Source organism: Arthrobotrys flagrans (assembly GCF_004000055.1).
Source record: "Arthrobotrys flagrans strain CBS H-5679 chromosome Unknown unitig_8, whole genome shotgun sequence".
Classification (NCBI taxonomy): Eukaryota; Fungi; Ascomycota; class Orbiliomycetes; order Orbiliales; family Orbiliaceae; genus Arthrobotrys; species Arthrobotrys flagrans.
In genome coordinates, this window is record NW_027137553.1 from 4,511,288 (window position 1) to 4,536,744 (window position 25,457).

The window sequence follows — 25,457 nt, forward strand, 5'->3', positions numbered from 1 at the left end:
ATGACGCTTTCACAAAACACCAAAAAACAAAGAAAGCTCAGATCTCAAAACATTAAGAAAGAAGAGCATCGTTTATAAAAAAAAAAAAAAGACCTCGGCACGCAATATGCAAAATATTATAAAAGAAGGGCAGAGGGAAAGAAATGCTCGACGAAGAGGTATCACATGTGTACTCTTTAAAGCGAACGACAAAAAACCCATCCTCCTCTATAAAGAAGATAAAAAAAGATACGATCGCCCCTCCTCTATTGCAAAAGAAGATCCTCAAATAGTAACCGTATTCCTCGCTCCCTCGACCTGCTCCGGATCAGCCTTAGGCTTAGTCCCCAGCCCCAACAAGGCCAAAAGATCATGCCTCTTGAAGAAACTCCTATTCCTCTTCCCAAAGATATACATCGGCACCGTCAGCAGACACACAAACACCTGCGCAGATCCCAAAATGGTAAACATCTTGGGTCGGCCCAGCTTTTGCAGCCAATAGTACGCATCATATGTAATCCCGTACGAAAAGAAGTTCTTGAACATCAACAGACACGTGAACGCTTCGATAGCGATATCACGATGTGCGTCGACGATGTATAGTGCTGCGGCGGAGGCACCGATGACCATACCAACTACTTCGAGTCCGAGGAAGAAGACAGGGCCGACCCATCCGTGCTCACCGGCATACTTAGGCTCGGTAGTAAATCCAAAGCCGTAGACACCCATACACCCACAGATCTTTAAACAGACAATCCCATAACGTCAGCCACCTTCCTTAAATCTATAAAAACGCGGGGTAAAAGGATTTTTTTTTTTTTCCATACCAGCATAGGAATGACCAATAACATCCGGAATTCCGGCTCGTAGACACCTTTATTCTTTCTCACAAGCCATAGGGTTGTAAAGTGTGTGAACAATCCTGTAATCACGAATCCAACGAGGGCGCCCACGAAGGCTCCGGCATATGTGTACCCAATCTCAGCTACAGTAAATTGACTATAATAGGAAGGTGTTAGCATGCCGCACCAGCGAGAGAAAAAAAAGGGGACGGCGAACGGAGTCGTACAATGGAGGCAAGGCAAATAGCAAAGCAAGAACCACACCGATGAGCACCGTCCACCCAATCAATGTACCCATGATCAAAGCCCCCTATCCGTCAAAAGCCGGTGTTAGTAGATATGCAACAATTGTAAAATACCATTGTGATCTGTGAAAACCCACCCAGGCAATAGCTGGTTGCAAGAACAACGGCAAAGGTCTCAGCGCGAGCAACCAAAGGCTATCGTCAGTCTTCCGACCGTCAAAGGGCATCAAAGTCTGCCAGTATGTCTTCTTCTGCTTAGGCTCCTTGGGCGGCTGAGAAATTTCTCCATCAGACGAAGAACCACGAGGCTGCTTCTCTACGGAACCGTGGAAATCATCGGTCGAGGCGGTATCGAGATCGAGATGGGCTGCACGGCGATAAGCAGTCTCGGGACAGAAGAAGAAGATAGCAGGTAGCATGGCACCCGAGAAGATGGCGGCAAGGTAGAACATCCACCTCCACCCAAGGTTCTGCGAGACGACACCAGCAATGACGGGCGAAAAGAAAGCACCGCCGTATAACGAGAGATTGGCCAGAGCCATGCGAACACCACGTTGCTATCAATACCGTCTGTCAGCTATGAAACCCAAATTCAATGCAAAGGAAACCGCTGTGCCTCACATGAACATGATACAAATCTCCCACGACTGCACCTAGCAGTGCCTCGAATGGACATACTCCGACACCCTGGATGATACGAGCCCACAGGATCGATCTGTAACTTTTTGCTGACCCGGCCCACACATTGGATACGATAAGCAGCACCGTGCCGATCAAGAACGCATGTCGTTTTCCATACACACGGGCTGTCGGAACGAATATAAACCCAGCCATTCCCACGCCGAAAAGATGCCATCCGGTCCTATGATAACCCCAATATCAGCTTTCAATCATCCCCCCCATCTAAAACTCGATCTCGAATGTCGTCGACGTACAATAACGCAACAGGGGTGATATCCCTAAGGTGGAATTCGAATAGCAGGGTCAGGGAGTCGGCGGATAAGATCGGTGTCATTCTATACATCCTTCCATCAGTTATCCCGATCGAACCGATATATAAAGTTGTGGACTCACGCAGAGGCGATAATCTAAAAATACGACCACGATCAATTAACACCAGAAACTTCACTCATGGCAGAAACAATCGAACACCAACAACATACCGCATCGAGGGAAAGAATAAACATTATCAAATCTCTGCGCCATAGCGGCCAGTTCTAATAAACCGAAGAGCGACAGCATCAGTACTTTGTTCACACCGAGGTATTGAAAATCGTCGTCCGAAGAAGCATCTCGAGGCCAGGGCCAAGACTAACCAGCTACATCCAAAATCCATCATTAGCTTCACGAATTCGAATAATTGAATTTTGAAAAACTCACGGGATCGTTTGGATCATCACTCGGCTGCGGCACCAGCACAATAGGTCGAGGTCCCGTAGTATCATACTTCAAATTCGGATCAAGAACCGGAACCTCGTCTCCCTGTATGTTGTCCTCCAGAATCGCAGTGCCTAAACGAACAAGGTACCCCCAAAAGGTCGCATATATTAGAATACCGAACCGTCGGGGTTAAGAGCGAGGGCTAAAAAATAGAATGTCGGCTTACCCGGCACATGCGCGAGGTGATGGTCTTCCAAGATTCCCAATCCCATCGGTCCGGATGTTGATTCTCGGTGGATGTTTGTGAAGAAGTAGTAGCAGGAGAGAGAAGGGAAAGCGTGCGACCCTCGTTAAGATTAATTACGTTCTCGGATGATGTTTTAATTCGGCTGCAATAATATGCAAACGGGGCTGCTGCAAAAAGGTCCTGACTGGTAAGCACCAAACCCGATCTAGAGCAAAGCCTCCTCTTTGAACCCAACGATGATGAATGAAGCTGAAAATCCAAAGAAGGGTTCAAACCTCGTGAAGAGGAGAAAGAAAAATATATCCTTATCATGATCACATTATCATTCTTTCTTTCTCTCTTCGAACTGACATACATACAAACTACCCGCATATAGGCAAAAGCAACGGGCTCCAAGCTTCTTGTTCGGCGAGGGTTTTCGCTTTTCGCTGTCCCGCCTAGCGACAGGCCAGAAAGAATTCTCGGCAAATTCCACGCCAATGACTTCTGGGAAAGTGGGCAAAATGTTTAATTGAGGGGACAGCTGGTTCGAGATACAGGGACCAATAGCTTCACCGAGTATTGTTATTGTTCAAACCGAATTTGGTACTCTTTATAATTGATAAGAAGAGGTCACGGGAGGATAAAGAGAGGCCGGAGCAATGACCCACACCGATATAACTGAAATTCCCCGACCGCGATCTGGAATATCACAATAAGGGGTCCGATTCAAATCCGACAGATTATCGCCACGATTCTGTGCATACATACTATGCTACGTAGTATAGATGGAACTAACCGTTAACCAGTCGATCGATGACGGATGACACGGGTTCAAACCATCCCATCCATTCCGTCCAATCTCTTTGGTCATACCAAGTACAGACCCAAGCCCGGCCTAGAACTTAAATCTCCGGAACCCCATTCGTTGGAAACGATCGGTGTTACCGAACCGCGAGATCTAACTGGCTCCAACTGCTTGAGAGAATTTCTCGGCATGTGGAAGTGTGTGTTACACCGTGTGGACGGCACCGACCAGGGACGATAGGAAAAGAAAAGAAAAGCGAACTCCGTGACCGATGCATGTCAATCTGGGGACGACTGTTGTATTCACGATAAGTACCGTATCTCGTATAAAGTTACAGGTACACGTTCCAAGTATTTTGCCCGGATTCGTTGCAAGATGCATTGTCGGGCTTCGGATCTTAACTTAACACTTAAGATGAACGCAAATTAATTCATGCATGCCGGCCAGGCGAATAAATATTATAAGTGTAGAATCTACTTATAACACATCAATACCGTTTATTTCATAAGTATATATGTATGTACCGATACCAACATGTCTTCGCTTTAAGTCAGCTACACATCCAAGTAGCCACTCTGCTCCATATCGATATATCTAGATCTTCAATTTACATCATCTGCCCGGCAAGGCCGCTGCCAATACTAGGGTCCGGGGGGTAGTTGGAGTAGAAATGATGCCATTCCTCTTCCGTTGTATAGGCGTGTCCCCAAGTAGCGTTAACAGGTGGCAGTTCAGCCGCTGGGAGACGTTTAGTTCTTAGACCTTCATATGGCAATTGCAACCTGCGACTACGGGTACCCGTATTACCCTGATTCGCAGCCGTCGAAGGAACATTTCCCTCAAGTTCAACTAATTGATCATCGATCATCCGATCGAGCGCCTCTTCTCCAGGCCACAGGTCAATCTGACGATACGAAACTGTTCGGCCACGCCGACTTGGGCCGGCGATGGGAAATCCCATGTATACATCAGTACTGCTACGAAATGTGGCCCAGAGCGCATCGATAGCATTCTTGTCGTTCCGCAGCACATCAGGAGTGGCAGTTATATAAGTATTCCATCTTCTGAGCACCCGAGTAACTGCATTCGCTCGAGCAGCCTGCGCGATTCCGATGGTCTTGGTAATCATATTGGATGCGGGTCGGGGCTGTTGTCTGACTACTTCGCTCTTCCATCGATAAACCCAATTTTTAAAGGTCGAAAATACATCCTTAGCTTCCGGCGTTCTTGCATCCCAGAGTACGATCGGTTCGACGTATCGATATTGCCTGGAAGTTAACACGCCCCAAGTTAGAAACCATAGATCTGTTGGATTTAACAATCTATCGAAAGGTTGGCCCCGAGGACCAAATCAATGTTATACGCCCACCTTTGGAGGAATAGCTTCACTATGATCATCAATTCACTATGCCTGTGGTTAAATGGGTCGGGGTTATTTACACCGCAGAACGGACAGGCAACGGAGACTTGTACCGGGTTCATAAGTATTCTGCACAGTTGGGTAAGATATAATATCGATCGTGCGTGCAGAAGTCCTTGGTTAGGGGATGCTACACCACGGGCATCCAAATAGTTCTTATTGGAACCTGCCCATAACTCCAACCTAGCCATGGGCGATGTGATCGCGAGAGTCATTCTCAATGTGCGATTGATTCTCTTCCAAGCAGCATGGACATCGGCTGCTCTTAGTATTCGGATAAGTTGGTACCATGTCTGACCATTTGCCCTCACACGATTGAATTCCCAGCGTTTTCGTATGAAGTGGTATAAGACCGTAGCTGCGACATCCAGCGGGAGAATATTGAATGCAGGGCCAAAGTCTGGGTCAAGCGGTGCTGGGATCCAGAAAGGAGGACGACCTGCCCGTAGGGCCGTTGATGTCGGGGGTACTTTTACCTTTTCAGCACGTTCTTCCTCAGTTTTTGGAACGGTTCCGGGGTTGGCTTCATGATATTCGTTTCTTTTCCTGGTCCGAACTTGCTCGAGTAATCCTTCAACTTCGGGATCGAATGTTTCATCGTTCTTGAGAGCTTGTGCTATTTCGTCTTGTGTCGATCGAAAAATTTTATTTATTTCCGATGTTGTTGGTTCCTCTTCTTCCTTATTCCCAGTGCCGATGTCCATGACGTCGATGTCTTCATCTCGATCGATGAAGATGTCATTCTCGAACTGTTCCAGGATTTTGCAATACTCATTTGTTATTTCCTCGAGAGAGGTGGTATTGGGGTTTATAAAGTCTCGAAGCACCTCCAGGGTTTGCTCTCTCGTTTGCGGTACCTCCATCTTAAGGTCCGGATGTTGGGAGTCCTGTGCTGATATTCTGAAAGATCGCGAGCAAAGTACAGATTTCAGGTATGTAATAAAACATTGACCGAAATGGTTTCTAGACTGTTAAGACAGACATTTTGGCATTCATTGGATATATCCTCATGGCTGATGATCTGTAACTATTATTCTAATGTCGACTGGCGACTTGTGGACGGCTGATACACAACCCGATTTATTTTGTAACAAAGATATTAACTCCAAGATCAAGACGAAGAATGAGTTTCAAGACATGATAGTATAGCAGCTTGACGAAATACCGTTTAGAAATATACGATCGAGAAATATATATATATATATATTAGGGTACTTTGGAGCTTGTGCTCTCGAATCAGCTCGTAAAAAGAAATTACTTATTCGGGTTAGTATCACAACTTCGTGCCGACATTCGTGTTAATCAACTGCGCCCTACTTATCAACGACCGCTCCACAAGTCTCGCTCAAAAGCTTAGGAGCTCGAGGTGGCATATACCAAGCCTCTTCACGAAGACTAGTTCCGCAACCGCCTACTCGATTCTGTGACATCTCCAGTCGATATCGTAACTTACCGACGATAAGAAGACCACCAATCGAGTTGCGTTACAAGTCGAACGTCTCCACACATCCTCCGGCATCCGAAGGCCGGTATGCATTGGAAATATCGGTTAACAGTTGTCCTCCGTCACCGAAGAACCACGTCCCGTCTCCCGCTAGCATCCACCAGACGATGCAGACCGATCGGCCGCCTACGGAGCTAACTTGCAGCTTATGACCGAATTTCAGGACATCTTGTCATTGACGTTCGCATCGAGATACTTTGTACTATCAGATAACAAGAGCTCGAGCTCTGCTCGGTAGATGCGGATCCAAAAATCCAAAGCATATGCTCTGTCTCTTTTTTTCGATTACATGAGACATTTCCTCATTCCCATTAAAAAGACCCCGAAACAACCCGTGCTGGTCTCGACGGTCTCGGAAGGAAAGAAAATGACCCTCTCCCATGGACCCCAAGATTTCCAGCCGCAAGGGAAAAAAACAAAATGGGTGACTTGGTTTTGCTGAGATTTTCTCAAGCGTTTATCCTTAAGGAAACATCGTGCCCTGTACAGGATCCGATTGAGAAGGTATCCACTCTAACGGCTGACTGAAAGATTTTTTTTTTTTTTGATTTCTTCAAAATTTCCACATCCGAAAACTTATCCGACTGGTAGACAGTTCTAAATATAGGCAGACAATAGAAGGATGATTTCTGGGTCGAGTAGTGTTTTTCTTGCCTCCTAAATGCCTGGAGTTTATCCCGTCGATGATTAATGAATGATTTCAAATGCCTGGGTACATGTGCTTGGCAACGTACGCGTACGCTTTTCAGCCTTAAATGATGGCTGGGTATTCATCGACTCAAACAGGTTGGTTCCAAAAATTCCTGCATGCACGGTTTGTTTTGCGGGGAATCGACGTCAAAGGTCGACCGGGGGGGCACAGCACTCGTATTTGAAGACTTCTCTGCATTACATATATCCTCAGACGAGTGCATACCCCGTTAAGGGATTGTCAAAGACTATACTGGGTACCTAGGGACCGTCATATGATATCATATCGTGGAGATTTATAGGTAACCTGTCAACGTTGTATGCCGGTGTGTCGGAAGTATATAGTACGTAGTGTGTCTCGCAATTGTTCGTTTATGATTGACGATGGTGATGATGATATGTAGCAGCCGTTTCTGCTTCATCTTGGCTGCATCGAGCCTTCGCTTGGCCATTCCCGCTTGATCCTAAGCAAATACAAGTAAGTTGTCCTACCTTCCCTCTGGCCCCTTGTGTTCCAGGTCGGTTCCTGACCCGAGCAGGTTCTTTTCCTGCAGTCAGCACTGCTTTTCACATCAAAGCACAAAGCACACCCTGGAGGGTCGAAAAGAGAGGGGAAAGCGAGCTTCCATGAAAAAGAAACGCTCTCCCAGCATGGCAAATCGAAGAAAATCACAAAACCTGATCTGTCGAACCCCCATGGCTCAGTTAGTTTAGTGGGTTCAGCGGGTGAACATCCTGCCCGATTTGAGGTTTTTCTCATACTCAACACATATGCACACGGGACTATGATTTGATTCGATGGCTTCAAGAACTTCATGGGCTGGAAGAAAGGACTTACCTCCGGAGTCAGTCATGGTGGGTCGATTGAAAACCCCTGTCGGACCTTGCTTTTGCTGATCCAAATACCACCGTACCACCCTGACCAGGCCTTGATCGCCTCGGTGGGAGAAAAGCCATCCACAATGTTGCGCAGACGCGCCGGACTCGGATGGGACTAGCGGAACCTTAGCCGTCCATGCTGTGAAAGATGCATTCCAATTTGCTTGACTACCCCGGAGACCAACATAAGCAAGCAATTTGCAGGGAGATTACCGTGAAGGGAAAGGGCATGGATGCTGGGGGCGAGGCAAAAAACGACTGGTGGGTATCCGATGCCATGCCCATGATCCGCCTCAAAGCCCGTTCCTTATTTTAAATTTGCCGGGCTGTGTGTTCCATTTCCTGCCTGCCTGCTTGGAGGCCTCCAACTGGGGCAAACCCTCGCCCTCCTGCGATATATAAACTGATTTCCCCAGGCGCTTTTATTGCGGGCTCTTTTCTCAGGTCCATCCTCTCCTTGATCACTAGAAATCCTCATATATTATAAAAACACTCGTTCAGCTTCGAACCTGTTTTATATCAACTATAGCCTCTTAATTCGCCATTCTCTTCCTTCTTCCCCCACTCCCTTCGAATTAATTTTAATATCTTCGATATCAAAACGAATCAATCAATCAAAATGAAGGCTGTTATTGCTCTTGCCGCTTCCCTTTCCCTCGCCAACGCTGCTCTCTTGCCGCGTCAGCTCGAATCGATCCCCCAGTGCGCTGTAAGTTAATAATATAGATACCTATTCTACGATTGCAATTGATGATGGCATCATCGCTAACGTTCTATCTATCTGTTCAGCTCTCCTGCGCTCTCGATAGCTTGCAATCCACTGGATGTTCGCCCACTGATTTCGCCTGCATCTGCAGCGCCACCGCCTTTGTATCTTCCCTCATTCCTTGCGTCCAGTCTGAATGCTCCCCGGCCGAGATCGAGGCCACCGTCGCGGCTGCCTCCGAGCTCTGCGCTGGTGCCGGTGTTTCCCTAAGCGTCCCACCTCTCGGTACCGAGACCACCGCTGCTTCTTCTGCCCCAGCTGCCACCACTGAAGCCGAGGCCACCACCACCGAAGCCGAGGCCACCACCGCTCCATCCACCGAGGCCACTGAGGCCCCGACAACATCTGCTGAGGAGACATCCGCTGCCGCGACTACCGAGGCCCCAGCCACCACCGCCGCTGGCAACGATACCACCAGCAGCACTGCCCCACCGACTCCAACTGGTACCGAACCAGGTGCCGCTAGCCGAAACACCGTTGCCCTCGGTGGACTCGGTGCCATTGTCGCTCTCGTTGCCGCCTTCCTGTAAATCATTCCTCCCACAGAACAAAACCACAGTCGAATGTTTGTGCAATATTTTACGATCACAGCGATGAAACCCTCACTCGTCTCGCAATGGATACAATTGTTCTACATCTCGGGTAGTAGAGCCTTGGGATGTTTCTTTTTTTTCTTCTTTTTTTTCCCTTCTAACTGGGGAAATGGGACTTGAAATGGTTTAATGCAGGGGATCTTGACGTGATGGGGGCAAAAGTTTTACTTCTTTTTTCTGGTGTTTTACATTTTAGCTTTAATGGTCTTTTTAATGCTCCTTTACAAACTTCCTTCCTCCTTTCTAGTTTACGGATACCTTTAGGTTTTTTTCAATGGAATTGGCATCATCTTTTCTCTGAATTTTGGCTCTTCTTGACTTATCTTTCGCAATTTTCGTGCGCGTGCGTGTGTGTTCTCCCTATGACGTTTGACGGTTACGTTTGGTCTTTTTATCTCGCCGTACAACCTCGCTTTTTGTACTCGTTCCTGATGGAACGTTAAAGTACGGTTGCAGTTTTTTGTACAAGAAAAGACTCCCGTATTCGGCCTCGGAAGGGTAATAAGAAAGCTTGAAGGTGTGCCTGGTATGAAGGAAAAAGATAGCGTGAATCTCACGGCCGGTTGGGATTCGAACACCCCCCCCTGGGAAGCCGAAAGGTAGGTTGAGTGCGACTGCCTACGGAGTTAGGAATTAAAACATTCGTTGATAAGTGACGAAGAGGTGTACGTTTACCAAGGAAAGGTTTAAGGTTGTGCTTTTTTGAATCCTGTTCGCGAGTTTGGTGTTTTTCCTTCGAACTTCTGATTCCACGTCATTCCTTCAAAGATTAACTTTTAGGAGAGGATCAAATTATTTAATGCTTGCTTTGCTTTGTTGGCATTGCATTTTATTTATTTTTTATTTTTGTCTTTTTTTTACTTTTAACTTCATATTTGATTGATCAACTCTACGGTTTTGGTATTCAATATCATTCGAGGGAGGTTTTTGGGGTTCGCATCCTGCATTTTTGAAAATTTTATATCTAACATTCACGCACTCATTGTAAACTATAACACTTTGAAAGAACAATTCAGTGACCTTTCTTCGCTTCAAAGCTCTTTCGTCTTATCGTATAACGTAACCAGACCGGTTGCATGCTTGGTGATTCTTCTATCTACGGGTGAGGATCGATCGATTGTTGCTCCACTATCTATGCAGCAAAGATCAGTCAGAAGTGGGCACGGTATATATAAATAAACATGGTCATGCGCACTGCATGGTATATCTAAGACTCTGCGTCCAGTGGCAATTGGGGCCATAGGATTCAACAGGTGGGTTTAATAATAAACCGTCGTATCTGCGGGTACAGCACGTACGTTGCTCCAAAGGAATCATCAACTCAGCATTTTCTCAAAATACAACAATTCAAGGCTGATTTGGTCTTGGAATTCAGCCTCCATAGTTACCTTGGCTTTCTGCTAGATCTTGGGAGAAACAGAGAAAGTGCAAGTACGATACGGAATCATGTCTATACAATATTGTTCGAAACTAAACCCCATAATCAAAATTTTGTGATAAAGAGCTAGGAGCCAACAGGCTAGACTGATAGGAACCTCTCGCCTCCCGGCCAACAAGCTGGTGTCTCTGCTCACCTCCCGCCGCCCCGGGTGTTGGAAATCTGCAGGTTCCCGAAGGCATATGACCCCTATAGATCCAACAAACGGATAACTGCATCTCAGGCGCCGCCGCCAAAAGGTCCCGTGGGAATCATAAGTTCCCTGACTACCCACCAGGATCAAATAATTGACCAACATTCTTGTACCACGTTCCTCAAAATCAAATTTCAATATGCAAGACATGAGAGGTTTTTATGTAATATCTCACTCTTACGAAATGCAACATTTTGAATGCAATACCGTCGTTTTTGCCCGCACAAGGGGGACCGCCCCTTGCATCCCAATAGGATAAACTCTTCAGAGGCAAATTACCCGGTCAGTTCTATGGATCCCGGGGAAGGTTTATGGAGTAAGCGTCATCGGATGTTCTATTTACCGGAATTATGAAGTTTTGGTAAAATTGAATTCTATTATATTTTGTCTGAAGCTCAACATTTATATTTGTGTCCTAATTCGATGAGATCTGCTATTCTTGCAAAAGATTAATTTCTACATGCATATAAATTTAATCAAAACCACAGATCGTGTAACATGAAAGCCATCGGATAGTAATCCGCCCCAAGTTTACCCATAATATAAAAAAAAAGAATAAAAATATACATCTCGACTCTCCAGCTACTATGTTGCCATTATTATCCATATGACAGGGTTTACACAATACAAAGTATGGAATCGTAACGCACCCCGTCTACTCTGCATTCCCCCCCCAAAAAAAAAAAAAAGTTAGGAGTGCTTGTACTCGGTTGGGCGAACAGGAAGAAACGGAGATAGTTACTCGCACCGGAATCAAAGCAAGCTCCTATCACAGCCTTCGCTCCGGTCGGTTTGATAACATACCACTAGTTCTGCCGTGCAGCCTACCAGGCGATATAATATGCAACCGAGGCGTACTGCGTCTGTTCGGCAACGGTAGGACCGGTCTCGCGGACCAACCCCCCAGTAGGACCCGGATCCTCCTTCATTTTCTACCCGGACCTGGAGCGCTTGGTCCGTCGTAGTTGCTCCACTATTTGTAGACCCCGACACCGATGACCCAGGAAGTACACCCGAGGTACCAGCTGCAGTGCCTCTACTCGCTTCACCTCTGTTCGCAGGGCCTCGTGTTGCTCGATTAAGCCCCGACTTCGGACAACCAGTCGCTCCAATCGTAATCACATTCGTACTCCTCACCGTCGTATACACGGTCTCCGTTGTAATCGTCGACATCTGTGCGAATGCCGCATCGTAGAAGCTAGAATATAATAGTAAAGATAGAAGAGGCCTTACAGCCTTCGAGCGACTTATAGATACCATAGTTGCAAGCGAGTGACAATTATATGTGAAAGTTGATAAAAATATTCGACAAGTGGAAAAAGATGACGGGAAATAAAAAAACGGAAAGAAAGATCGGTGTCAGCTTGATAAGCCCAATTTGTATTGTGACCGGCTCCGTGGATGCGACAATCTATAACCGATCATGACCTCGCTCGAACCGTTACACCTCGCCGTGTTTAGCATCCTACCGCGATCATTTCTCCGATCAAATACAACGTTTGGTACATCAACATCCCCAAAATATTACTACATGCTAAAAATTACCATAAAAACATTGATCGCTGTCTCGTCACCAGAATCCTGATAAAACAAAATGCGTTGGGGTTCCCAAAATACCACAACCTTCTGTGAATCTCCTAATTTGGGCAGCGGCCGTTATATACTGGGCATGGGCCTTTTAATGTTACTTACTTATATAGCTTTACATGATTAGGAGTTAAATGACCGGGCTAAACCACGAGGTCTTCATGCAACAAGGTCGTGATGAGCTTGTGTGGACGTCGAAGGGGAGCCAGGATGCATGACGTAGGGCTCGCGACCTCCATCTCCATCTGGATCCCAATCAATTGCTCTCAAGATCTTTACGGAGTAATTGGCTTTTTTGCTCTCGCTCAACTTTCATGTTCGATTGAGCCTTTCTTCGGTCTTCTCTGGACCTTGTTCTCTACTACGTAGCCAGGAATCAGTCTCCTCCAACCTCAAATCGCTCAAATGAACCCATCAAATATTAAAGATAAAAATTTCCATTCCCTATAAAAAATCTCCTACACAGCCTATCCTACCACTCCCCAAAAGAAACACCTCTCCAACATTATATCCTACCAGCCAAAAAAAAAAAACAATCATAACGAAGTTTGAAAACCCCCATTCCAAAAAAAGACAGAACACCAATTCACCCCCCGTGATGATCGAAACGATGAAATACTGTCCATGGGTAGTAGCTAGTAGTAGTAATAGTAACACTAATATAGTAGTAGTAACACTAATAATACTGATCCTCTTCAAAAAAAAAAAAAAAAAAAAAAGCAAGGTTATCAATCTGGTTTCCTCCCTATGCAATTTAAAAAGACAGAGAGATAGCAAAGTAATCAACAAAAAGGCACAATCCGGATATCAAAAAATACTGAACACCCTTCATAAAAAAAAATTCAAAAAACGTGAGGGCGGAATAGCAAGTAGAGATAAGGATGCAGCGGAGAGGTATTGTAAACGTGCCAGAGAACGAAAAACAAGAGAGGACAATCTCATAACTCCCCGTTGCTGAATAAGAAAAAAAAAAAAAAAAAAAAAAAAGCACTATCAATCTTGTTCAAAAAACCATAGAAAACGACAGCTCGCCGAAAGGTAACAAAAATAACGATCTCATCTAAAACGAAAAATAAAAAAGCTTTCCAATCAAAAGCACCAAACGATTAAAGGATATCAAAGGAAAAACTCCCGGAGTTCCGGGGTAGAAAATGCCAAACTTCGTGTACGTATGTATTTGTCCCGCAAAGTTAAAAAGAGAAAAGAAAGGAAAAGCCATCAGGCAAAGAAGAACCGAGTCTCGTGGCCCCCAAATAGAGAAATCAAAACCAAAGAATGAACTAAATACGGACCTTTAAACATTAAAACCCCCCGAAGAGAAAGGAAGAGAAAGGTGGTATCAACGAAGTGAAAGTGAAAGGCACACCCGTTGCCTCGGGCATGTAGCTGCGGCCAACAGCAGATATCCAATCAAGTACTCATCGGCTTTGGTGAATGAGGTGGAGAAAGTGGAATGGTAGGCGTCCCAGACGGCATCCCACCAGACGACCTTCTTGATATCGTCGCCATCTTCTTCCGCAAAGCAGCCAGTCGCCCGCGGATACCGAGGATAACTAGAAACAAATTATTAGTCCCACGTCCGCAATTTCACACTGGAAAGTATTCAAAACACTCACACTTCTCAATGACTTTCCTATCATCCTCCTCCATGTTCAACAATCCTTCGGAAGAATTTCCCCCGAGCGCGTTACGCCCGTTATCATCTGGCTCTAGCACACCTTCCAACATCCATATGGCCGTAACATATGCGATCTCGCATTCCCCGTACGAATCCCCAACCATTTCGTTTACCGCCGCGGACTTGCTCATCTCTAAAGCACGGTCATACATAAGCTTCTCAGCGCTAACTCCGGGGCTCAACACCACCCCTTCAACGCTAACGCCGAGCGCTGGGGAAGTCGAAGCATTCGGATTATTCGAGGGATGGGAAGGGTGTGTCCTCGGTAGCTTGTTTTGCGCAGCGATAAGCTTGCGGCGGGTGTACTCGGCTTTCTCGAGGACCTCGTTGAAACGTTCGCGAACCCATTGCACTGCGTTATTCATTCTAGAAATGGCGGTTGCGTTGGCGGTTCCGTTCGTCGCTGCCCACCACCTTCCAGCGATATCCATAGCCCTTGCGAGCAAAGACAGCGTCTTGACATAGAGTACGAGTGCCTCCTCCGCCAATCCGACGATAGCATCCGCTGTTAAATCCGATGGCTCGGTTTGCCCCTGTTCGCTAGCCGAAGGTGGTAGCAAACCTAGATTCGCGGTGGGACTGGGTAAAGACGAAGGTAACAACTGCGAGAACTTGACTTCCGCAAATTGATACACTACATCGCTGCGATTGGCGGCCTCCTCGATAGACTGGATGGCTTGGAAATCCTCTTCCAATAAGCCCATCGCATTGGTGGCGTTCTGGCCCCCAATGACCACCATACTACCTGGTTGGTAAAGACCGGACGCCACATATTGCGGGCTTTGCATGGCCGCATTGTAGTTTCCGAACACCGAAGGAGGTAGGATGCCAATATTATTGAGCCGAGTGTTGACCATAGCAAGAGCCCTAGCTAATGCTGAAGTCGCCGCGCTCCCAGGGCTTGTTCCAAACTTCCTCTCATAGCTGTTCCTTGGCTGCTGGAACGACTCCGGCCTCTTGCCAACAACAGCACGAGAAGGCGTAGATTGCCCTGTAGTCACCCTCCTAGCAAGTGCAGTTCCCTTTGGTGTTGAGGAAGGCGATCTCCCCGTAATCTGCGGAGCCGCAGCGACCTCATCTGCCAGTGCATTAACCTCTACAGTACGCTTCTCAATGACCACATACTCTTGGTCAAGGTTATCCTGGTCTAAGCGGTCCTTTGCTTCTTTTGTTTCTTTCTCTCGAGCAGCCTGCCTTGTTCGCTGCTGGTCCTGTCGTTGTATCAGGAATGATGATCCAGGAGAAGCTGTTTGCTGTGACAGCTGCCTCTCCATGGGCACTCCCGTGGAAACACCGTGTCTGTCGACTTCTGCTTGTCTTACCGGTGCTGAGGCTGCGTGGTGAATGTTTGGGCGTCCTAGCCCCGATTGGGCTGGGGTTTTAGCCAACTGAACGGGCACGGCGGTGACCGTGTTCGCTCGAGGGATATTGGCAAAAGCAGATGTCCGATGGCCCTCTTCGGGGAGATTATCCCCATGGCCGGTATATTGAGCCTGTCGTGATGAGCCGGCCGTCGGGTGAGATGGTCTTGTCGGGAAGTAGTCCGGGATGCTTGGCTCTGTTCCGGTTGGCGTCCTCGGGCCTTCTCTGTCGTGCCCCTTCTGCCTCAAGTCCGCGGGTGTAAGATCTATCCCTCCTTGTATCCTTGGGTAAATCGCCCCGGGTATCCGTCCCTTGACCACAGGATCGCAGAAAAATTCGTTAAATGACATCCGTTCCACCGGGCCCCTCTTTAGTAACCTCCGTACTAAGCTGCCCAACGGCTCGCTGACATTCACATCCTCTCCAAACTTGATCACATCTTCACCCTTTTCGATCTTCCTAAGCAGCTCGACATGGTTTCTGGCCCTAAACGGCGGTTTCCCCACAACCATCTCATAAAGTACCGTACCCACGGACCATAAATCTGCCTTGGCATCGTATTTCTCATACCTCAGAATCTCGGGTGCCATATACAACGGACTTCCGCAAAGGGTATCGGCCATCGCTGTCGACGGCAGATTCCTTGCGAATCCGAAGTCCGCAATCTTGAGGACCGGCAGATCCGGTAATCCCATTTCGGGGACCTTCCGCTTCTCGTCCTTTATTCCTTCCGAGTATGGTCCGGATTCGCCATACGTGACCACTGGGGGTTCAAGTAACAGGTTTTGCGGCTTGATGTCTCGATGGATTAAGTTCCGGCTTCGTAAGAACTCCAGGGCACTTGCGAGCTGTTGGAGGAAATGTCGGATGATTACTTCGTTCAGACCGCCCCCGATGCTCGGATATTTCTGTGACATGGCCGTCAAGTCGGGTAGGGTGTGCAATCGATCCCGCTTCTTTATGAATAACGATAAATCACCCAGAGAGCAATATTCCATAACCAGATGTATGTACGTATGCGATTTCTGACAGTCTAGAAGGGCTACGATGTGTGGGTGATCGAGGGTTTTGAGGATCTGGATCTCGGATTCGAGATTTTCGAGAAGCTTTCGATTTAGCTTGCTCCGTAAGACGGATTTTATGGCTACGAGACTCTTCGTTTGCTACAGTTTTACGTCGAAGGATTTCGAATTAGCACGACCGTTTCACGTTTCACAGGAAGCAATTTACCAAGATCGATCTGCCCCTTCTCTCCGACGAAATAAAGGTCAACTCACAGAATGGACACCCTGGTAGACCGTAGCAAATGACCCCCTGCCTATTTCCTTGCCTATCCTATAGGCACCTACGACGGTATCTTGTGAAGACATCTCGGGCGGTAGTTGTCGAGACGACATGCTGTAATTTTAGAGATTCCGAAAAGATGTTTTGGCTGCGTTGGTTCGAAGAAAAGGAAGATTTGAAAGCTAAAAGGGACAAAAGAAGAAGCAAAGAAGGCTGAGCTGCCTATATTGTGGGTTTTGCTTGGTGTTTGCCCGTGGTAGCTTTCAATAGCTTTTTCGGTGAAGATGGATTGTTCACCTGGTCTGGTCCCCTGTCTCCCTCCCCCTCACACTCTCTATTTAAAGATGTTGAGAGAAGCTCCCCCAAGGCTTAGAAGAAACCAAGAAACGAAGGTGAAGAGGGAGAAATGAAACGAAAAGACGGCAAAAAACACACACACAAGAAAGAAAAAACGGTCGACTACCGTTCGTTTTGCGTCATAAGCTGCAACTTTTGGGAGTATTGAAACTAGGGTGGCTTGGACGGTGGGCTTTAAAGACCTTCTTCCGTTCCTGTAAATTTTCTTCTGGGCCAAAATGATAATTTTTAAATTGCAAGTCGCGAGCAGGAGAAAGGAAAAAATGTCGGGAATGGGTTCCAAAGGAAAACGGTGGGATATCGTGTGTGGGGAGAACCCGACGCCTGGAATATGCAGGGTGACGAATGGGTGATAGGCCGGAAGGTTCCCCGGTGCGGTTGTACTATTGTTGGACCGATCCTAGAACGCTACGGACCAAACGAAGCGATGCCGACGGATGAAGAGCTAGCTAGTGGTAGCGCGAACGAGGAAGGTTCCGAGGGGTCGGTAAGAATGACGATGGTGTTTTTATTTGGCGATGTGGAGCGAGAGAGGTCTCGAGAGAGAGGTCTCGACGGAGATGGTTGGATGGAGGTATCGGAGGATGGGAATGGGGGAGTCTGGTGAGGTTGCAAGAGCAACTTCGCTAAGCTGGTTGGCACTCGGTTCTGTTCTCAGACAGAGATGATTAATAGGACTGATGGCTAGTAACTACTCGAAATCCAAGACAAGCTCCGAAAGAAGGAGGATTAAAGAGGGAACAGGAATAAGGTGGAATGAAGGAAGGATGTCCTCGGCCGCTAGCTTTGAAGCTAGCCTAGCTATGGCGATGGTGGTGGCGTGAGCCAGCGGCTGAGGGAGGATCTAAATGTGGCAGCAGCAGCAGCAGCAATAGCGGCAGAGTGATGAAGCTTAAAGATAGTATAGAACCACCACTGCCTGCCTCACTACCCAACCACTGGCTGCTAACTACCACAGCTAGCCAAAACAAAGATGTGCCGTGCCGTGCTGCGATGCGATATGATATGATAAGGTATTATGCTAGGGGGAAAAGGGCAAAATACGGTACGGCGTGATACGATAGGTAACGGATAACAGATTGGACAGACCCGGACGCATATATGAGGGGTGCAGTGTATACATACGTAGGTACTTCGCCAGATCTTCAAATATCTTGCTCTGTCTACTACAAACTACAATTGCAAAACTCACTCACTTACTTTCTTCTTCGTTGTCAATCCAAAGGAGCAGGAGAAGGATTAAGGCCCTCGATACGAAGTGAGCGAGGTAAAAAGGCTTGGGATACGGTATGGGTCTCCTGGAAGCGAATAAATTTCCGAGACCAAGCCAGGCGATCCAGGCAAGTTTGCAAGGTTGGTTAAGGTTAGGAGCCGAGAGAAGAGATACGATGGATCTGATAATACAGAAAGCCCCGAGGCTTAGATGGATTGTATGTCTTTGATGCTTTGCTTTGAAACCGTCTAGAAACGAAAAGAGAAGATGGTGGAAAGGATAAACAATATGGAAGACTGTCGTATGATGGATTTTGTACACTTATTACTCGTTCAAGAGCGGCCTCGGAACGTTGTTTTGGGACGGGCGTTTTAGGATTGGCACAGCAGCAGCTATGACTCGAACGATATATCAAGCTTAGCTTCCCAAAAAAAGTCGCAACGTCGAAGGGTCTCATAAAATTGGTTTCAGCCAACAACCAATTTAAGAAATACGGTAATTGGTATCGTATGTATACTATCAGCAAGTATACTATGTACAGCAAGCTGGTCAGCCGTCGAAAAGGGAACCGAAAAGAGAAAAGGAAAGTAAAGAAGGAGAGGAAGAAAGGGGAAGAAGAAGAGGAAGAGGAAGAGGAAGAGGAAGAAGAAGAAGAGAAGAAACCGATCATTCAGGTTATGAGAGGGAGAGCAGGAACTCAATCAAGCAATCCCCGTTCGGTCCTGGCCTTCGTCCTTCATCCTTCGGCCCTGCCTTCTTTCCTGCTAAGCTAGCTAGCTCCTCTCAGGTACAACTTACCCGGGGTCTGGGGAACTGGAAAATGATGTGTGATGCAGCGAAAATGGAGTCACCTGGTACCACCATGCCTCTCGACAATACACCGCAGAGCCACTCGAGAGAGGAGATAAAGGCAAGTTATGGCGCGAACTCGGGTGCGTATCAGCAAATAGGAACCAGAGGTCGTTGATACCAGAGGAAGGGATATGCGGCTGCAAGGATGCTAGCTTGGCGGTTCTAAACCGTTTACGGGCCAGCCATTCCCTGATGGCTGATGGCCTGATTGAACGATTGATTGATAGTAATCTGACCTGTGGCCAGTGTCCTCGGTGTGTGATAGCAGCGAGTGACTCTTACGTATGTCGACCGAAAGGGATAGGAGTGAATGATATATCAGAACTGTCGACCGACCATCAACTTCCGCGACCCGTACGTCTTCACGTAGACACTAGCTATGCCTAGTGGATATGAAATGACCTCAGTCTGTAATGTAACATTTGTCAGAAATATGATATCCAGCCCGGTTAGCTGCCTCGAAGGATCACCATCCAACAGAGACAAAAAGTCCAAAATCTACTTTTGGGCCATGCGGTGTGACCATCCTTCCAACAAGTACCGCCGAAGGCATCCCCCGTTTTAATTTTATGGCAAGCTGCTAAAGTCCAGATCCTCGGCCCTCTGTCAAAAGGCAAGCGGTGAACCGGTGGCTTGCTTGCGCTTTGCTTCCATAGCATGGCATAGCATTGCATACGCTCTTCTGCATGCCGCTGCGCCGTCACATACCAGACACAGATTATCGCCTCAGAAATACAAGGTGCCAGTTGCGGACCAGGGTACACTTCCCCAGCCTGTTGGCCAGACCCGTTCACCGACAACACAGTCTGGAGACTGTCCGATACCTTTTAGCTGTGATCTCATGATCCGGCGGATATTCCCAGTTTCAGATTTAAATTTCCAGTTCGAATGCGACAACGGTGATGTATTCCCCAAACCCTTGCCTCCATTGTTTATCAGCATATGTACTTGTGCACCACGTATATGAGTGATCCTGCTAAATATTCGACTTGCGTATGGAATATCCATATCATACATGTTTTCCTGACATCCCCAGGAATGTATATACCGAACATCCGTAGATACTTCCACCAAGAAGCCTAAAAACTTGTAAATACCCCATAGGTCTATGCATCATCCTACAGGTCCTATCCGTTACTTAATTCATCCACCTTCAAGAGCCAACTCGACCCTGACTCCATTTCTCTCTCGCTCCGATTGACGCAAAATATTCAAGTTAGCGTTCCGGTTCCTCCAAGGTTCACGTGGTAACTCTCTCTTGAAACTTCCAAGCAGCTAATTCACTAGTCTTCTCGATTGTTTCCAGACTTTCCATTCCCTTTTAGCCATAATACACAGGCACAACGGCATTTAAACGTGTCTTTATAATTAATTCTTAGGTAACGCTCAATGGTTACAGGCAGTAATATAATACCGTTCCTCTAACATGAATAATGTCGACGTGCAAAAGGCACAGGCAGACTACATATATCTGTCACCCCCACGAACCATGTTCACGATACCAAAGGCAAAGCAGGTTGACCGCACATACCTCAGCCATGTGAACAAAAAAAAAAAGCACTCCTTACAACGTGCATAGGCTAGCCTTCTCCAAAACCGTAACATCTACCCTGTTTAAGCCAAATTCCCCAATCTGAACAGTCCTGCATCGGGTGGACCTGACCCTGTTTTTGAAACTCCGAGATGAGTTGTGTTGGGCAGTCATTGGCTCGCTGCAAGCCGTCTTCCCCGGACTTTTTTTTTTTCCCTTTCTTCTCCGATCAATTAACCGTCAGAATCGTGAGTGTTGGGGATTTATTTTATTTTTTATTTTTTAAATTTTATTTATTTTATTTATTTTATTTATGCGCATTCCTGAATCGAATCGCATGGGTCGATTGCAACCTCTCGAGATCTTCCTGCAAGTTATACAGAAAAAGGGTACTTGCATTCGCCAAGGTCAAGCATGTGAAGCAGCTATCCTCCATCCATGCTATGTAATCTGGGCATTGCCGCTGCAACAGCAGTTATCGTGCCGACCGGAATCCACAAAACTTGCAGAGTCAATTCTTCACCCAATCCCTCTTCCTTCCCCGGAACGTTTTCGCATGAAAATCTCCGGACTGGTTTGACTACAGAGCAAGTGGCTGGCCAAAATATCCCATTACCAACTACTCTGTACTCTGCAGGCGCCCCGACCAATCCCTAATCGGTTGATCGCGAAAAGAATGTCGCCTTTTTGTCGTAAACCTTCACCAAAATGTCGCCATATCTACTATGTAGGAGCGCTGTTTACAACTTAAACCTTGCGGATGGCGAAATCCTTTCGTATGAGTTATATATATTTACATGTACAAAATCCGCCATTTTCTTCTGTTCTTTGTCGATGGATACTAAGCTCTACATGGAGCTCTCTCGATCTGGGTGAAGAAAAGAAAAGGGAAAATCTAGTTTTCGTTCTAGAATTTGTCTACGTTCTGCGGATCCGTGCGCTGTCAAAATCGTGTCGTGCGAGGTTCCATACTCTGAAGCTCTTATCGCGACATTGATCGATAGTGAGGTTGGATTCGATATCGGTTCAAGACCATGATATCCACACGCAGGAGGTTAGAGAGCTCGACAGCTCTATGTTTAACCAGCCCGGGATCCCATACTATAATGTTTATCTGAATCTTTCCACGTTTGATATTCTCTTATCAAAAATCGTATCTACCGTTCGATCGATCCAGCGTTATACGGCACGCATTCCTAACCGGCCCGTTTCTATATTTATACCAGACACTTCTTACTTATCTCGATGGGCCATTCGGCCCCAAGATGTCATATCAACCTCCCAATTCATCCAAATACCCTGAATCCTCTTCAAGCCAATAGATAGTAAATCACTTTTTAAATACACTATATCCCATCGTAGCTCGTAGTCGGTTAATTCTGATAAACACCCTCGATAAGCCGTATCGAGATTTCCGTTACCAAATCCCCAAATCCCGTTATACCAGGTCTATCTTCACCGCCACCCAACCAAACACTCACTCCTTCAAAAGATCTTGAGAAAGATAACGAGCCAAACCGGTGGTTTTCTCCGACCGCGAGGCGGACCTTATACATATGCCATGTATATACCATTGTCATGCAATGCAAGCTGACTCGCTTCAAAAGCATCGCATTCGACGGTTCTTTTCAATAAAAACCATGAGAGCTCCACGCGGTTTTCCCTTTAAAGCTTTGAAAAAGAAGCTTCGTGCACATGCACCGCACCTAGGCCTTTCGGATGTACATGTAGATGTCACAAGACCCCTCATATCGTGCATACAACGGTTTTTTTTACCTCGTTATCTTTTTCAGCTGGAGGGCTGGCTATTCCTAATAAGCACCGTTCTTGCCGTAGACCCTTTTCGACTGCTTCTCAGACAGTTATCACAGGGTCCACACCCATTTCTTTCTGTCTTGTGCTCCTGATAAGACCCTGAGCTCGAGGGCTCACGTGGGAACATACCAAGGCCAAGCGTGTAGTGAGATACTAGAACGCGAATCACATGATACCGTGAAATGTTGAAACCCGCGATTATCTAGGGCGGCCCGTATGTGTTTAATTCCGATACTTGCGTCTAAGGATACTTGTATTTGATTGTAAGTGATCGCGTAGAACATCTTAGTGCGTCACAGGAAGGCCTGAGGCTCGTCGACCAAGTATGTTAACGGCAGGCCTAATCGAAGCGGCGGGATGACAAACGTCCACCCAAAGGAGCCCCATAAAATCACCTCGCTCTCGGATTCAAGCCATCTTTGCAGGGAAACTAAACTTCAAAGCTGTCGCCGAAATTTCAATATTTGACAGAAAGATATATATATAAAAGACGAGGGAAGCGTGAATCCCCTTACCTAAAACCAAACAAAATGTCCTCCCTCCTCCTCCTCCTCCCCCCCGAAATCACCGACCTAATCTTCTCAACCTTCACAACCCACCAATCCTCCCAAGTCCGCCTTCTCTCCAAATCCCACAATGCCCGCTTCCACTCCCACTTCAGAACCATAATTTTCACCCGCCTGCGCCTAAACACCTACCCCTCCACCCTCCTCCACCTCTCCAAAATCACGGCTTCGGGCGCGGGTCCCTGGATCCAACATATCACCTTCTCCTCGAAGCCGTTTTCGAAATTAAACCCTACGGTATTATTATCAACGGTTGGAGATGGGGATGGAGCGCCCCGCACCGGTTCCAAGGAGGAGAGATATACTCTCACGGATATTCTCCACCATCTTCCGAACCTCCGCTCGATCGGCTTCGATACCACCTGCAATGTTTCATATTGGAAAGAAATCATAGCTTCGATCTCAAAATCCCAGGCTTCGGCGGTCGAAACCCTTCGAAGTCCACCCGGAAAAATGCTAGTATCGGAACTCGAACTCTCGAGCTTCGAAATGGAACGATACCACCACGGCTTTTCCAAATTAAAAACATTGGAAATGCACACGGCAGGCGTAGTAACGGAAAACCTCTGGTCGTGGATCTCAACAGTCGGAAAAAATAACCTCGAGGATCTAACGATTCGAAATTCACGGAGTAGTAATAATACAACAGAACCGGTACCGAACGCCCACGACGGCTTCCTACCCCCGAACTTTGAACTGCAGAATCTAAAAAGACTTCACTTGGACGACTTCAACCTAACAGTCAGAGACATAACCCTCCTTTTATCCCCGACCTCGCAAATCGAAAAAATCAACCTTTCAAAATGTCAAATACCAAAAGACCAAGCCCAAAGCTGGTTTGCGATCCTAACATACCTAAAACAAAACACCTTCCCCAGATTGAATAACTTGAAATTAACACTAAGTGGGTACTACAACGGTATAACAACTTACGACCTACCGGATCTCAAAATAAACAATGAAATGTCCGGAAAACCTTGGAATTCGAGGGGTACGAAATGTGAAGTGAAGTTACGGTCCGGTGCATGGAATACTTATGTTGTTAGGAAATATCTTTGGGAGGAACTTGAGAGGACGGCGGAGGGGGGGTTGACTGCGGAAGAGTTTTGGGAGTCTTTGACGAATGGGAAGTGGACGTCCAAGAGGGCTACGAGGTTGAAGAGGATAATGAAGATAAGGGAGGTTTCGAGATCAGAGTATGGGGAACGCGGGGATCCGAGGCTGTACGCGAAGATCAGGGCGATCAACCGGGAGGTGGATTCGGATTGTGAGGATGTATGCTATTGAAATAGATCATAGATCCCGGGTGAGCATCTGAAGTATTACTCAACCTCAGCCTCCGCCTCGACCCTAAACCTCTCTTCCAACCTCCCAGCCATTTCATAATCATACTGCGCATAAGAACCAAGTTTCCTGAGCTCTGAACCATACCGATCCCCCAACAACCTAATCCTCTTCCACTTCGTCACCTTTGGCGATTTCCATTTCCCACATCGTCGAAATCAATAATTTTCAAATTCGGAAGGTTCCGGAAAGCGTCGATTAATGTAAAATGCTGCGACGTTGACTTTGGTTTCGATTTCGGGTTTGGATGATTGCTATCAACCGGTCCGAAATTTAAATCCTTCCGCGAGAACGTTATATGTTCGATTGGAACCCCTTCGGCTCGGGCGTAAATGTACGTTAGATGCTCCCCGAGTAGTATGGAGGTCCGACGGCTTGAACATCGGTGCCTATCGATGTGCTGTTCTTGAACTCACGTCGGAACGACTCGCACCTAATTTACATCCACCCGATTGAAACTACATCTTCACGAAATCGAATACCGCTGAACTACATGCTACGGTTACCTAACCATCAAAGCCACACAATCCAACCTATCGAAAAGACATTTCATACAAAGTCTTCATTATTAGCTATTATAAAAATTTCCCCCAGTACACTTCTACGGGGTTAACGTATCTATACAAGAAAAAGTGTACACCCACATGCACTCTCCGGGTAAAAAAAGTCGAGTAGGGTGACGTGTAACACGTAGCATGTAGCAATAGTCTATCATCCTCTCATTCACGCATCAAAGAAAGAAAAACCAAAAACCGCCCTTTTAACCGCCCCGAATTATAATTAACAAACCCATAACCCAAAGAAAACGGCCGGCCAATTGTCTTTTTCCTTTCTCCTCTTCATGTGCCCGACTACTTCTTCCTTCGGTAGGAGGGGGTGTATGTATGTATGCATGTCGTGACCAA

At 46.8% G+C, this 25,457-nt stretch overlaps 6 protein-coding genes across 6 annotated transcripts; 2 read left to right on the forward strand and 4 right to left on the reverse strand.

The window, feature by feature from the left end:
- Positions 1-264: 264 nt before the first annotated feature.
- DFL_007787 (uncharacterized protein) lies at positions 265-2,718 on the reverse strand (the record flags this gene model as incomplete). Its single annotated transcript, XM_067637425.1, has 10 exons — positions 265-720; positions 807-978; positions 1,049-1,131; positions 1,204-1,623; positions 1,688-1,928; positions 2,002-2,082; positions 2,141-2,154; positions 2,230-2,283; positions 2,447-2,577; positions 2,673-2,718. 10 exons carry the CDS (start codon positions 2,716-2,718, stop codon positions 265-267), a joined length of 1,698 nt encoding a protein of 565 aa, XP_067488944.1.
- A 1,369-nt stretch (positions 2,719-4,087) lies between these two features.
- DFL_007788 (uncharacterized protein) lies at positions 4,088-4,609 on the reverse strand (the record flags this gene model as incomplete). The annotated part of the gene is made up of 1 exon (XM_067637426.1): positions 4,088-4,609. One exon carries the CDS (start codon positions 4,607-4,609, stop codon positions 4,088-4,090), a length of 522 nt encoding a protein of 173 aa, XP_067488945.1.
- A 185-nt stretch (positions 4,610-4,794) lies between these two features.
- Positions 4,795-5,763, reverse strand: DFL_007789 (uncharacterized protein; the record flags this gene model as incomplete). The annotated part of the gene is made up of 1 exon (XM_067637427.1): positions 4,795-5,763. The coding sequence occupies one exon, from the start codon at positions 5,761-5,763 to the stop codon at positions 4,795-4,797; it is 969 nt and encodes a 322-aa protein (XP_067488946.1).
- Positions 5,764-8,592: 2,829 nt separating this feature from the next.
- Positions 8,593-9,269, forward strand: DFL_007790 (uncharacterized protein; the record flags this gene model as incomplete). The annotated part of the gene is made up of 2 exons (XM_067637429.1): positions 8,593-8,682; positions 8,763-9,269. 2 exons carry the CDS (start codon positions 8,593-8,595, stop codon positions 9,267-9,269), a joined length of 597 nt encoding a protein of 198 aa, XP_067488947.1.
- Positions 9,270-13,960: 4,691 nt separating this feature from the next.
- On the reverse strand, positions 13,961-16,987 carry DFL_007791 (uncharacterized protein; the record flags this gene model as incomplete). Its single annotated transcript, XM_067637430.1, has 3 exons — positions 13,961-14,103; positions 14,167-16,753; positions 16,868-16,987. 3 exons carry the CDS (start codon positions 16,985-16,987, stop codon positions 13,961-13,963), a joined length of 2,850 nt encoding a protein of 949 aa, XP_067488948.1.
- A 6,185-nt stretch (positions 16,988-23,172) lies between these two features.
- DFL_007792 (uncharacterized protein) lies at positions 23,173-24,495 on the forward strand (the record flags this gene model as incomplete). The annotated part of the gene is made up of 1 exon (XM_067637431.1): positions 23,173-24,495. The coding sequence occupies one exon, from the start codon at positions 23,173-23,175 to the stop codon at positions 24,493-24,495; it is 1,323 nt and encodes a 440-aa protein (XP_067488949.1).
- Positions 24,496-25,457: the final 962 nt, after the last annotated feature.